General features: G+C 33.8%; 1 protein-coding gene across 1 annotated transcript; it reads left to right on the forward strand.

Moving 5' to 3' along the window:
• Window positions 1-4,940: 4,940 nt before the first annotated feature.
• LOC145682692 (uncharacterized) lies at window positions 4,941-11,684 on the forward strand. Its single transcript, XM_081754080.1, has 3 exons — window positions 4,941-5,000; window positions 6,763-6,787; window positions 11,147-11,684. The coding sequence occupies exons 1-3, from the start codon at window positions 4,941-4,943 to the stop codon at window positions 11,452-11,454; spliced, it is 393 nt and encodes a 130-aa protein (XP_081610206.1). The 3' UTR covers window positions 11,455-11,684.
• The last annotated feature ends 1,967 nt before the right edge of the window (window positions 11,685-13,651 follow it).

The raw sequence follows: 13,651 nt of genomic DNA on the forward strand, positions 1-13,651 counted from the left end.
TGTTTATTAAGTAATTTTCAAGTTTTGTTCAAACGCTGATTGATTTTATGTGGTAAATTTATACGAAAACACGTCATGAAATTTGAGTGCTAGGATTTTTCTACAACACTGTGCATAAAAAATTCTATCCTATATTGAATTTTGAATCCATGAAAATGCAAAGTAATTTTTTTGGTACACAACCTACACTGCTACACGTAGGCCTGTTTTATTACAGAAGCCAGAGAAGTTGGACAAGTTCACTTAATATTTTGAGTGTAATTAATTAAACCATTGATTGGATACCTTATTGCAGGAAAATGGTATTTTTATGTTTTTGTTGTTACACAAACACCCAACCACACACACACACACACACACACACACACACACACACACACACACACATATATATATATATATATATATATATATATATATATATATATATATAATATATATATATATATACTATGATCGAAATATCCGGGCACCCCCAAACATACCTTTTCCAAATTCGGTGCATTGTGCTGCCATCTATGCAAGGTACTCATTATCAGTTACCTCAGTAGTCATTAAACATCGTGAAAAGCGGAAAGTGGCGCTCCGCGGAACTCACGGACTTCGAAAGTGGTCAGGTGATTGGGTGTCACTTGTGTCAGAAGTCTGTACGCGAGATTTCCACACTCCTAAAAGTCCTAAGGTCCATTGTGTCTGATATGATAGTGAAGTGGAAACGTGAATGGATACGTACAGCATAAAATTATACAAGCTGACCTCGTCTGTTGACTGACAGAGACCGCCGACAGTTGAAGAGGGTCGTAAAGTGTAATAGGCAGGCATCTATCCAGACCATCACACAGGAATTCCAAACTGCATCCGATCCACTCCAAGTACTATGACAGTTAGACGTGTGGTGAGGAAACTTGTATTTCATTGTCGAGCGGCTGCTCATAAGTCATACATTACGCAGGTATATGCGAAACGGCGCCTCGTGTGGTGTAAGGAGCGTAAACATTGGACGATTGAACAGTGGAAAAAACGTTTTGTGGACTATCGAATCACGGTACATAATGTAACGATCAGATAGCAGGGCATGGATATGGCGCCATGCCCGGTGAACGTCATCTGTCAGCGTGTGTAGTGCCAACAGTAAAATTCGGAGGTGGCGGTGTTATGGTGTGGTCACGTTTTACTTGGAGGGGCTTGCATCCCTTGTTGCTTTGCGTAGCACTCTCACAGAGCATGCCTACATTGATGTTTTAAGCACCTTCTTGCTTCCCACTGTTGAAGAGAAATTTGGGGATAGCGATTGCATCTTTCAAAATGATCGAGCACCTGTTCATACTGCACGGCCTGTGGCGAAGTGGTTACACGACCATAGCTTTCCTGTAATAGACTGGCCTGCACAGAGTCCTGATTTGAACCTATAGAACACCTTTGGGATGTTTTGGAATGCCAACTTCGTGCCACACTTCACCGATCTACATCGATACCTCTTTTCAGTTTAGCGCTCCGTGAAGAATGGGCTGCCCTTCAACAAGAAACAATCCAACACCTTATTGAAAGTATGCCTGCGAGAGTAGAAGCTGTCGTCAAGGCTAAGAGTGGGCCAAGATCGTATTGAATTTCAGCAGTACCGATGGAGGGCGCCACAAACTTGTAAGTCATTTTCAGCCAAGTGTCCGGATACTTTTGATCACAGAGTATATATATGTCGTAAAAGATCACAAAGTTGAATATTATCGTGATCTATTCCAAAAATATCTATCTATATTACATGAAAAAGTAAACTAAACTACTGACGCAGAAACCTTTGAAGGGGTCCTACCCTACACTACCTGTTGTGACTTTCATGCTTTTATGGTGATACGTTTATAGCCTTCAGCTATCCTAGACATTAAGGCAGAATTTTTAAAATGATTTTTGCTACTTCCTTCTTTCAAATAGTTCTACATTTATCGACACATCGGTTTGTAGCGGCCATTGTAGGAACACAATGTGATGATTATTAATGGCCATACTTCACTCGTTTGAGAAGACTTGGAACTCCTTGAGTTTTCTGATTCCGAAAAACGGTTCATCATTCCAGGAAAATAAAAATCACAGTATAAATTTAAATTGTGGTCTTTTCGTATTGTCATTCAGCGTTAGATTATTCTGTTCTAATAGTACTTACATATTCAACATAGTAATATGATCCTTATATAGACATATACTATATGATTACTAAACATGAATAAACATATGATAGTGTGTAAGCGGACCCGTATTTATATATTGTGCGCCCCTGTGCTCCCAATAATTTGCCGCCCCCGGCACAAAATTTTGTTTCAAACAAGAAAACAAGCCGTGATTGTACAAAAATACCAGTCTTGTTGACTAACAGTTTAGGTATGACAAGTTACAAAAGTTACAACGTAATTTTAAATGCCTAAATTTTCCAACGATGTTTATGATCTGGTGTTCTGCCCGAAGGTAAGATTTTGACTTGAAAGTCCCTGGGCAAGGTGAACCCATGGTAGTTTGCAATTGCCTTCCATGTAAAGATGACGTATTAAGGACGGTACCTACAGGTTAATTTGTGATCTAAAATACTTGTGTCACAACCGGTCATCAAACCCGGGACCCTTTGATTACAAAGCCTACCAGCTTAGCTACTCATCCATTAAGGACACAGTCTCTCAATACTGGCATGTAATTTATTAATATAAGTTTAAATTTACTGTCCGAAGAAAATACATTCTATTAATTCTTAAGCTGTCTGTCTGCCTTTACGATTTCCAAGTCGAGAAATATAATAGAAACTTGAAATTTTAATATGTTTTAAAACTGTCAGAAAAATGATCAAAGTGTCCTTCTCCAGGCCCCTAGGTCACACCTGAGCTGAGATATAGGGGTGCAAAATCCGACAAGAACAACGCGAGGGCATTTTAAAAATAATCGAAAACGAGCAATATTAGAGTTGAATTCACAGTTTTTGGGGTTGCTAAGATGAATAGTAACAGTTTTAATCCAATTCAACTTCAAGGTCATACTCCACTTCCCAGGGAGGGGCGAAAATTTGTAAGTAATCGAAAAGGACAGATATTAGAGTTGAATTCATAATTTTCGAGGTCGCTGAGCTTAACGGTATCCGTTTTCATGATGTTCAAGTTCATCCTCACCCTATCGGGTGGGGTTGGGGAGGATGAATTTGATCAGATTAGTTAGCTAATTAGTAACTATAGAAGTGAGTGTGAATTAAACACATTAACATATTTTCGCGCTTGCGCGGAACTCTGTGGGTTGCTACTTTTAAATATTACTTTATTGTGAATCTTTTTAAAACTATCCAAATTTTTGCCACCTCCTAAACTCTGCCGCCTGTGCTCGAGCACAGAATAACACTTATCTAAATATGGACCTGTGTGTAAATAGCAAATATATAGGGTACAAACATGGATGATTTTTAATAAAAAAAAGTACCTACCCAGAATATTATTCGAAAGAAGTTGTATATTCTCATGGACGTGGGTAACGATATCCTACAATGAAAATGAATACGGGTTTATACTTTCGTTCACAATACACTACGTAAATCAAATTAATTAGTTGAAAACCTTGTTGCGTTATAGTTCTCTGATAACGATAAGTCATCTTCCAATAATTAATCATTATTCGTTTCAATGATGAGGTCTACACCCATTTTGATACTAACAGTCTTTCACATTTTAAATTGAATGTCTAATAAATAAACCTTTGTATCATTGATTTCAAGTTTTGAGAGTGCCCTAATCCAAAAATAACATTATGTAGAAGAGTGTTATCTATCAGGTTTGTGGAGTACTTGAGAGCTGCGACTTTGACCTATTGTAGGGTAGCTATTGAACTATTTGGCCTAGTTTGAATTTTACGTGATCGAAATTAATTATTGGACATTTTCCGAATAATTATTGATTTTAGTTTGCACCTCTAGGAGAAAATAACTGCTTAGAAACTTGCTCTTAAGAGATTAACAATTGAAAAGCTTGCCCCAATGGCCGAAAATATAAATCAAAATATGAAGAAATTTCACGCAGTAAGAGGTTTTAGTAAAAGTTAGTATTAAACTTAGCACCATCTTAATGCAACCCAATTTCACTCATGTGTTGTGATCATATGGCTTCAGTCGTTACGGCCTTTTGTCAGGGCTACATTTGCATCCATTCCAAAATAAGTAAAGACTATAACGAAATGATTTTAAGTGTCACAAAATGGATAGGTGTTGCGTTATATTGCAACAAAACGGGCAGTCTTGTTCTTGTATCCCTTCTATAATAATAACCACTGATATCAAAGGCATAGAGGTAGAGCAAATTGTACGTTTCTTCTTATTATATGAATAACCATTTCCTTAAGAAACGTAACCAAAGACAATTCAAAGTTTCGCTAAGACCACTAATCGTGTAATGTTCCTACCTGGAGTCTGTAATATGAAACATAAGGTTCAAATTCATGTGTTTCATCTTTCACACTTTCCAGAAAGCAGGGCAGGTAGTAGGAATAGTATCTTACGGGAGACTGATGGGATTCCGAATGAAACATGGTGTATTTAAAGGAATGTAATACAATATGGTAATGTATATACCCCATGATTTTAAGTCCCGTTGTGACCAGGTACGTAAATATAGAGAATGGTTTGTCAACATACAGGTCAGTAACTACACTACTCTAATCCTAGAGCCGCAAATTTCCAAAAAAAGAGTTCGATATTTTTACGAAATCAATCATAATTGAAGTATGTTATGCGGGAAACAAACGCTGTCTTTGAGAGAGTAATTTAAGGGAAATATATACTGAAAACAAAGTTGTGCTGCAGAGGAATTACGTTCTTTTGTTACGACACTAGAAATGTTAGAATGTGCTAAGCTTATTCTTATTGTATGTCTGTTTAATCCGTTCCTGGTGACCCAATATAACAAGCGTTAAGCCTATGCTCAATGACAAGGGCATACGAACAGATGAGGAGGGAGGAAGAAACATTTTTCTTGAATGTGGAGGTAAGGCATACAAATATATTTGAGGCTCAAGAGCATAAATTCGGACCTATACATAGCTGTACGGTTGTCGGTGGTTACTTGTATAATGTGAAATATACTCTATGCAGAATGAACATCAAGGCTCTATTTAAAGCACATTATTACCTGGTGAATATTTTTAGCCAATATACCATTCTTCTATGGCAGTGGAGCATCTTGCACTGCCAATAACCATAACAAGACGTCTACTCATACGGTGAGGTACACGAAGTGGCTGACGCATCAAACAAGAAATATCTCTTGCATTTGTTTAGGTTATCTCTTTTACATATATAACTTTGTAATCCTTCATGCACTTACCATGTATATTTGTGAGTTTACGTTGTTGAATCGACTGTTGGTCCATAAATAGCAGAAACATTAGAGAGATTTCGGAAAGTTTCTCAGGAGGAAAGCAATCGATTTGCTCAAATTGCTTCAACGTAGTCCCTTTCAGTGGAAACCGAAATACATTATATAGGTATAAATCAGAATTTAATATCGAGCACAACGGGTAGTGATGTCGCAGTATTTCATAAGTTGGTAAGGTTATCGAATTCGTTTTCAGAAACCTGGAGCGACCATCCATATACACTCATTTACATTTAGGACAATAACATAGTCTACATTCGAAGATTTAATAAATAGTAGTCATAAGGTGTACTAAATAGCACATTTTTGTTTGTGGTTTAAGCAAGAAAATCAGTGAATGATAGCTATTCTCCCATATTACTTCTCAGAAACCATTGGTCCAAAGTTTATGATAGTCCAACTATCATTGCATGCATTGATTGTTGGTTTAAAGGAATGAATATATTCATTATTCCATTTCTGTGTTAACAAAACATACAATGCCAAACATGTTATTTATTTGATTGCAATTCAAAATCCCACAACACTGCTTTTAGTACCATAATCTCACAAAGGCAAACATCTAATATGAAAGTATAATACTTCACATATCATCACTTAAAACTTAAAATCAATGTTAATTGGTGAACTAAGAGACATATTGATTTAAGTTTATGTCTGTTATCAGTACCAAGGCTTTTTAAAATCAAACATGTAGTTTAAAGTGAAATACTCTCATACACTTGATACTATAACTCCACAAAATTAAACCTAGTATCTGGCTCCCTCGCAACTACGATATTAGCCCATGTTGGGGATTCTAGTCTGATCCCGGCAGGAGCTCTTCTGTTTAGAGTCTCACGTTAAAATCTACGTGAAATTCTCATACATCGTCACTGTGGAAAATGACTATGAACTCTAAATCAAACCTATGACCTCGGTAAATGCTGAACGAAAGTCACAAGTAGTTACTAACAATATGGGGAGAAGGGCAAATAACGCAATGGGAAAATGCAGGAAAGATGAAAATCTGCGAGAAAACTAATATAAAAGAAGTTTCAACAATCAAAAATTGATCAGAAATATTTATGTTAAGTTTAGTGTATGATCATTTGCAAATCATTTATGATTGTTAAGCTTAATGTAACTGAAAATGACAATATATATAACTTGTATACAAATGTGTTAAGCATGCCCAGCTATGTCTTAGAAAAAAGAAAATTAATACAATGAACTTGTATTGTTTTTATTTAGAGAACATAAACGTTAACGTGATACGTTTTCTAAATATTACCTACATGTCTTAACTGATAATCCAAGATTATATTTATATTTAAGGATCTGATGAATATTTGGTTAATTATCATTACTAACACTTTATTTTATTTTACAGATTTACCAGACAACTCTAACACATGGTACGTAATAAGAATTAAACATACCTCATAACTTAAAATAAAGAAATATTTATGCGGACTATGGTCTTCAGTAACTTATTGCCAAATCGTATACGTTAACTTGTATTCAAGGTAGTAGAGGATTACAGCTGATATGAAAAATATACTGAACATATTTTAATATCCGGCCTATACAATCATTCCAACATTTAAGTACGGTGAATCGAGATAGTAGCTGATCACCTCCAACTGGTGGGTATCTAATTTCTTAACATACATTTCTTCTCGAATCAATACGGCATTTTCCGATGGGGTCAGGACAGGAGCCAATGGGTGGTTGATAACACTTGAGAAATCTTGACATATATCAATAGTTAGAAATTCACAAGCAAACGACTGCAATTAAATACTCTATCTACGCTCTGGTTTGATTGTCGGCTTATGAGTCAGCTAGTGGCCACCAGTAAATTTCATTCATTCGAAAAAAATACAAGTTTACTACGTCACAAATAATGTCAGAAGCAAAGTAAAGGATCACATTACTTTTACTTCGAAATGAACCAACTAATCGTTGATTTGTTAATTACTGTTAGAAAATAAAGCTGAACTCAGACCATCAAGAATTTTGCGAACAACTGAACAAATACAGGACAAAATTGAAGGGAAGTTCTGTTGAAGAAAATCTGCTTGCAGCAGAAAGAAGAATTGCCAATTTTAAAATTGCATATGACTAAATACACCACCGCCAAAGTTTGCTGGTATAACATTATACTTAATGGAATGTTCGGCTAAATATTTTAGTTTATTATTATTTGATCTATATTTATCTAGTACATAATTTATTTTAGTTTTATATTGTTCTCAGTTACGTTTTTCATGTTACAGTACATTTTAGTTTAACTAAGATATCATGTGAGCGCATTTGCTATTGTGATTTTATAACTTTAAATCCAGGCCTACCAATGAAACAAATTATTAGAAAATCACCCACTTTAATACTGTACATATGCGTTAAAAAGAATTAACGTTTAAGACGAGTTTGATCGAATTTATTTACAACTATTTTTTGGGGGGTTTGGGGGTTGGAAGGTAACCAAAGATAAAGATGCAAGTTTGAATAACTATTGTTTCTTGCCTGCATGCACTTACTTTAACTTAATTCAAAACACCCGAACCAGTCATAATATAATTCCGTTTCATAAGAAGGTAAGGTCAATTATTTCCGTTGTTAACAATGACAAAATATTATTAAATGTTTAATTCTAATTATTAAATATAAAGATTATGCTCAAGTAGGTGGCACACTAGTTTAAATTTGTCACTAAATGTATGTTAGTGATAAAAGTACTTGTGTAAAAAGACAAAGTTCATATACGTAAACTGACGAAATGAATACCTAAACTGAAGTTCACGCCATCTAAATGAGTTATCTGCTTTAAAATTGTGCATGTATCGTGGTGTAATTTAGAAAACCCCGATAACGAATCACATTAGTTATATGTTACACTTTGTTTTCCAGCTTCTCTAGAAATACAAGAAACATGCACTAGAGGCAGCACTGAATGAATCCCGTTTTTGTGGGTGAAGAACAATATCTAGAGTTGTATAATTGACTCATATCTATTTTTGCACTTAGGTGACTTTGACATTCAATCATATAAATAGAAGTTACTCGTTTAAAATTGAGTCGATCAGTCACGCATTAAATTCAAATTCTTACAACATTTCAAACTATATAAGATGCTTTAGCTGGAATTAAATGTAGTGCTAAAGTTTCGCAAGACGTGGGCCAGCTAAGTAAAGTGATCCAAGGAAACGCATGTAAATTTGTGTTCTGCTAACTGATTGTGCTGATTTGACAATACTCAGATGCTTACAATTTTAATTACATACGAAGAGATTTGAATAGTGAAGAATTGCCGGATTCGCATCAGACCAAATGGAACTTTTCTATCTGATAATAACTCCAAAATAAGGAATGTATAAAGTTGATACTTTCTAAATAAATTATGCACTGTCTTTAGAGTTTCTCTTGTCTAGTAATATCATGCGCAACAACTTTCAAGTTAAGTACAGTTCTCTGTCTTATGAAATGTATTTTAGTGTGTATGAGAAGACCTTTTGAAATATAGTTGTGCTTTTGCTTAATTTTTCTTTCATTTACTAGAATGTGTAGCTACATGCTGTGGCTTGTGTCTTTTGACATATTCGAATAAAAATCATCTTTCGCAAGGTTGGCAAAATATTTTCTTTCCAGTGTTAATTTCAAATAAATACGTTACACGGTTTGAGTCTTTTTCCCAATTGTCATGCTTTCTTAAATAATGTTACAAAAGTTTTATTTTTCCCTCGGGACAGTCTTCAGATTTGAATAGTCCTTTATTATATGTATTACCTTAGTAATATAAGGGCAAACTTGTTATGGAAGTATTATATTGACTCACGTACAGAAGTATCCCCAGATACTACGAAAAATGTCTGATAATCAAATTTTAAGATTTTATCTCTAATTTTGTAACTCATTACATTCGTATTTTATCTGAATTAAAGTCTATTCAAATTAGTGAAACATACAAGACAGAATAGTTAGAGGCAAAAATTCACGCTTCATTTGCTTTTACGCACACGCAATTGTAAAGTACTGTGTATCTCAGTGCTTCATGTATGATAATGTGTGACAAAACGTTTTGACAAATGATGCAGAATTTGCACTTTATTTTAAAACAACTATTTAAACAAAACTACATCTTAAAATTACTATGCCATATTTCTCAGTTTAACATAAAGGGAATGAAGCTATGGTTTCAAAATTTCAGTAGTAGATTTAAACATTTTCTGTACTTAGTGCAGAACATTGTCTGCACTAAGTAAACGGCTAATGGTCACCCTAAGAAACAAACATCACTAGGAAGTACTTTCAAAGAATATCGTCTTCATCTTCAGCCCAGGCACACTTCGAAAAGAATTTAAACCATATGAAATAAATTATGGATAGATAAAAATGCTTAAAATAGTTTTAAAATATGCGAAGCAAAAATCACCGCTCGCAGTACAGTGAAAATTGCCTGAACTTCTTTGAGTTGAGGTGATTTGGAGTTTAACGTCCCTTTCAGCGGCCAGGCTACGTGAGACGGGATCTACTAATTAACGTGGAATCCGAATCACATGAGCTCCCGAAAGGTCGAATCCGGGTCTGCCACGCAAAAATAGCATAACGAACTGCTTAGCCAAGAACGAGCTCTCTGTACTTCTTTATAAGGCGCGTTCCGTCCTTCATAGGATCGATAGACGAAATGAGTATTATGCCAAATGCAAATTCACCTGAACGTTGGATCTCGTAACAATTTCTGAATGCTTTTAGGAGTCATAACTATCATCACTTTTACTTTTTACTTATTTTAGCATTGCAAATAAGTCAATATGAAACAAGAACACTAGTTGCTGAAAGATCGCCATTTAATGCTTTATGAAATGTTTTTAAATGTCTTTTATTGTAGGTTCTTTCAATGACTTTATTTGTCAATGTCATTGATTGTATTTGTTGAGAGAGTTTTGTTGTCAAAAAGGTATTTCTGAAAAGAAAATTAAGTGTTCTAAGCAATGAATAAAAGAAAATAAATTACAGAGATAATTTCATAATCAATTATTTAATTTGTGTTTGGTTAAAGTTTGAATATTAATCTCTTGAATTTAGTTAAATTATTTGGAATATTGATCTCTTAAATTTGATTGAATTATTTTGAATATTGATCCCCTAAATTTGATTAAATTATTTTGAATATTGATCTCTGGAATTTGATTAAATTATTTGGTATATTGATTCCTTGAATTTGATTAAATTATTTGGTATATTGATCTCTTGAATTTGATTTAATTACTTTGAATATTCATCTCTTGAAATTGATTAAATTATTGAGAATACTGATCTCTTGAATCTGATTACATTATTTTGAATATTGATCTTTTGAATTTGATTAAATTACTTTCAATATTGATCCCTTGAATATGATTAAATTACTTTGAATGTTGATCTCTCGAAATTGACTAAATTACTTTGAATATTGATCTTTCGAATTTGATTAAGTTATTTTGAATATTAATCTCTTCAATTTGATTGAATTATTTTGAATAATAACCACTTGAGTTTGATGGAATTATTTTGAGTATTGATCTCTTCATACAAAATATGTTGGAAAGATAGGGAAATCACATTTCCATCTATTGGTGATTGCCGAGACTCTACGCACACATACATATTTCTTAGGCATTACACATACACTGAAATGTATTGATTTATGTTTATCAATAGTATTTAAATATTTATTTCAAATTATAGAAGTCAACATAATGATTTTAAATTATTAATTCTTTTTTCTTCAGCGAACACAACAGCTGCGCCAGTACAAAACGACGCTCCTAACAACAACAATAATAATAATAATATGAATGATGCACCAAATAATAATAACAACAACAACCTGCAGAATGATGCAGCAAACAATAATAATAACAATAATAATATGAATGATGCGCCAAATAATAACAACAATAACAATAATATGAATGATGCGCCAAATAATAACAACAATAACAATAATATGAATGATGCACCAAATAATAACAACAACAACAACCTTCAGAACGACGCAGTAGCCAAGGCTGTAGCAATATCGAATGGAAGAAGATAAAGAAGAGGCAAGTGATTTGTTTATGTAATGTGATGCACAATTAACAACACCAACATAACACACTACGCAATCCCATCATTGAACTGAACGGCCGCCACTGAACGCTTTCTCATCACGTTTCACCCAACAGCCAATCTGTTGTTTGTAGCTTACGTCACAGTATTGATTGCTTTTGCCAGAGTGTAATAAACAGTTACAAAGAATGCTAAATAAATAAATACATAAATAAATGACGCATTTGTAATTATTTGTTGTCTTTTGTTTTATTTTTCCTACTATGTTTTGTATTTTCTCTTATATAAATGTGCTATACATAAATATTGTAAGTTATATAAAACAACAATGTATGTCTGTCCTTCAAAAGTTATTATATACATTTATACACAGAGTATTACACAAACCTGTCATAATGTTTTGGGAACAGATCCCCCATATCAAAACTTTTTAAAAAATCATATGGGCATGTGCTCAAAAGTGGGTAGTTTCGGTGTTATAGGGTACCCAAAACATGAAATAAGTTAACCTTAAAAGTTCACAGCTTCAATACTACGGACCCTACCGTAGTGAGGTCAAGATATCACTGAGGAACTGATATGTGAACCATAGAAATACCCGTGTTTGATAATGCTCCAGCACCTGCACACCAATTTTCAGCGAGGTAGTTGGAGAGTGCTCAGGTACTCCCAAAGAGCCTCTCCAAAACTGATTGTGCAAGTACCGGAGGTTCTAAAAGATGAATATTTAGATAGTTCACGTACCAGTTCCTCAGTTATGTCTTGACTAGACTGCTATAGGTTACATAGTAGTGTACCTATAAAACTTTTAAAGTTAACTCATTTCACATTTACGGAACCTTATAACTCCGAAACTATCCACTTTTGAGCAGAAGTACATATGCACTTTTTTTAATTATTTTGATGTGAGAAATTTGTTCTCAAAATATTGAAACACATTATAACACATGTAACGCCCTGTATTTATGGTAGATAAATAAGCAACATAACGCATGTGAAAAATCGAATTAGTGTGTCGGAACAAGGAAGCTTACGAAACTCGCAGATACGATGGAAATATGTGATATTCTTCGAAGACAAACTTCAGACTGGTCACTAGAGATACAAGGGTTCTAAAAAAAAAATGACTTTTTTGAAAACAAAATCGTTTTTTTTCTGCTTCGCTTTTTTGCTTGGGAAATTTTGGGCTTTTTTTTTTCAAAATTTTGCTTTAAATTGAGAAAACAGACCTTGTTTCGCTTTTCTACAGCACAAGAACTCATCTGATTAGTGGTTAACGTAAATAATAATATAGAACCACTAAAATAGACCATGAATTTCGAATTTTTTAAAACTTCCTAAGATATTTACATTATGAATTCCAAAGGATTAACCAATAGGGAAAGGGAAAGGGAATATATATAGGGAAAGGCGTTGTACCTTTGGAACAATGTAACAATGTACCTTTGAACACCTGTGCTTTTCTCGAATTCAGAGCTATCTAGGTGCAGTGATTAAAATTCATTTGAAAGATTAAATGAAAAAAGCACTACAAACGCGTTTGGCCGTTGTTTACTGAGTGTTGTGTCGAGAATGTTCCATTTAATTTTTTCGCACCCAAAACGAAGATTTTTTGTAGTTACCTTTTGAGTTTTCTGCTCTTCGATTTTCGCAACTCGTGATATTTATTTATCAAACTTGGGGTAGAATCATTGGTGAATACAGTAATATTTTTAGTTTTAACTTCTGTTTAATATTTAAGCTAGCGGAGAACTTTTTTTCGTAATGGTGACCCTCTTGTACCTATGAACATTAATGCAATGTGTACCTTTCAACGATATATAATACAGTTTAAAGCTACACAATGTAAGTAGTTAAAACATTTGATATAGTTTATATAGGTTAGGTTAGGATATAAAGTTATTAATTATAATTTTAAGTAGTTTTTATATATTCGCTTATTATATAACATAATGTTAAGAGTTGTATATGCTCAACTTTATTGTTCACGAGTTTTTGTTAGAACTTCTCTTCAATTTTTAATTTAATTAATAAAATTTTAATTCTGGGGAGATTTTTATAGCTAAACCTTTTATTGCAATTTATAACTGTTAATATTTGTGGCTTCGTTTTATATTATTGCCGCAGAAACATTGTAATTATCACTGTTCAAAGGTACAAGAGGGTCTGTTCAAAGGTACACG

Source organism: Thermobia domestica, chromosome 4 (genome assembly GCF_964235325.1).
Source record: "Thermobia domestica chromosome 4, izTheDome1.hap1.1, whole genome shotgun sequence".
Taxonomy (NCBI): Eukaryota; Metazoa; Arthropoda; class Insecta; order Zygentoma; family Lepismatidae; genus Thermobia; species Thermobia domestica.

What these genes read in the sequence shown, in the direction of transcription:
- LOC145682692 (XM_081754080.1), top strand. Translation starts at nt 4,941, where the DNA reads ATGACAAGGGCATACGAACAGATGAGGAGGGAGGAAGAAACATTTTTC. An exon ending in CATTTTTCTTGAATGTGGAG is followed by an intron (nt 5,001 to 6,762) that starts GTAAGGCATACA and finishes TTTATTTTACAG; the next exon opens with ATTTACCAGACAACTCTAAC. An exon ending in CCAGACAACTCTAACACATG is followed by an intron (nt 6,788 to 11,146) that starts GTACGTAATAAG and finishes TTTTTTCTTCAG; the next exon opens with CGAACACAACAGCTGCGCCA.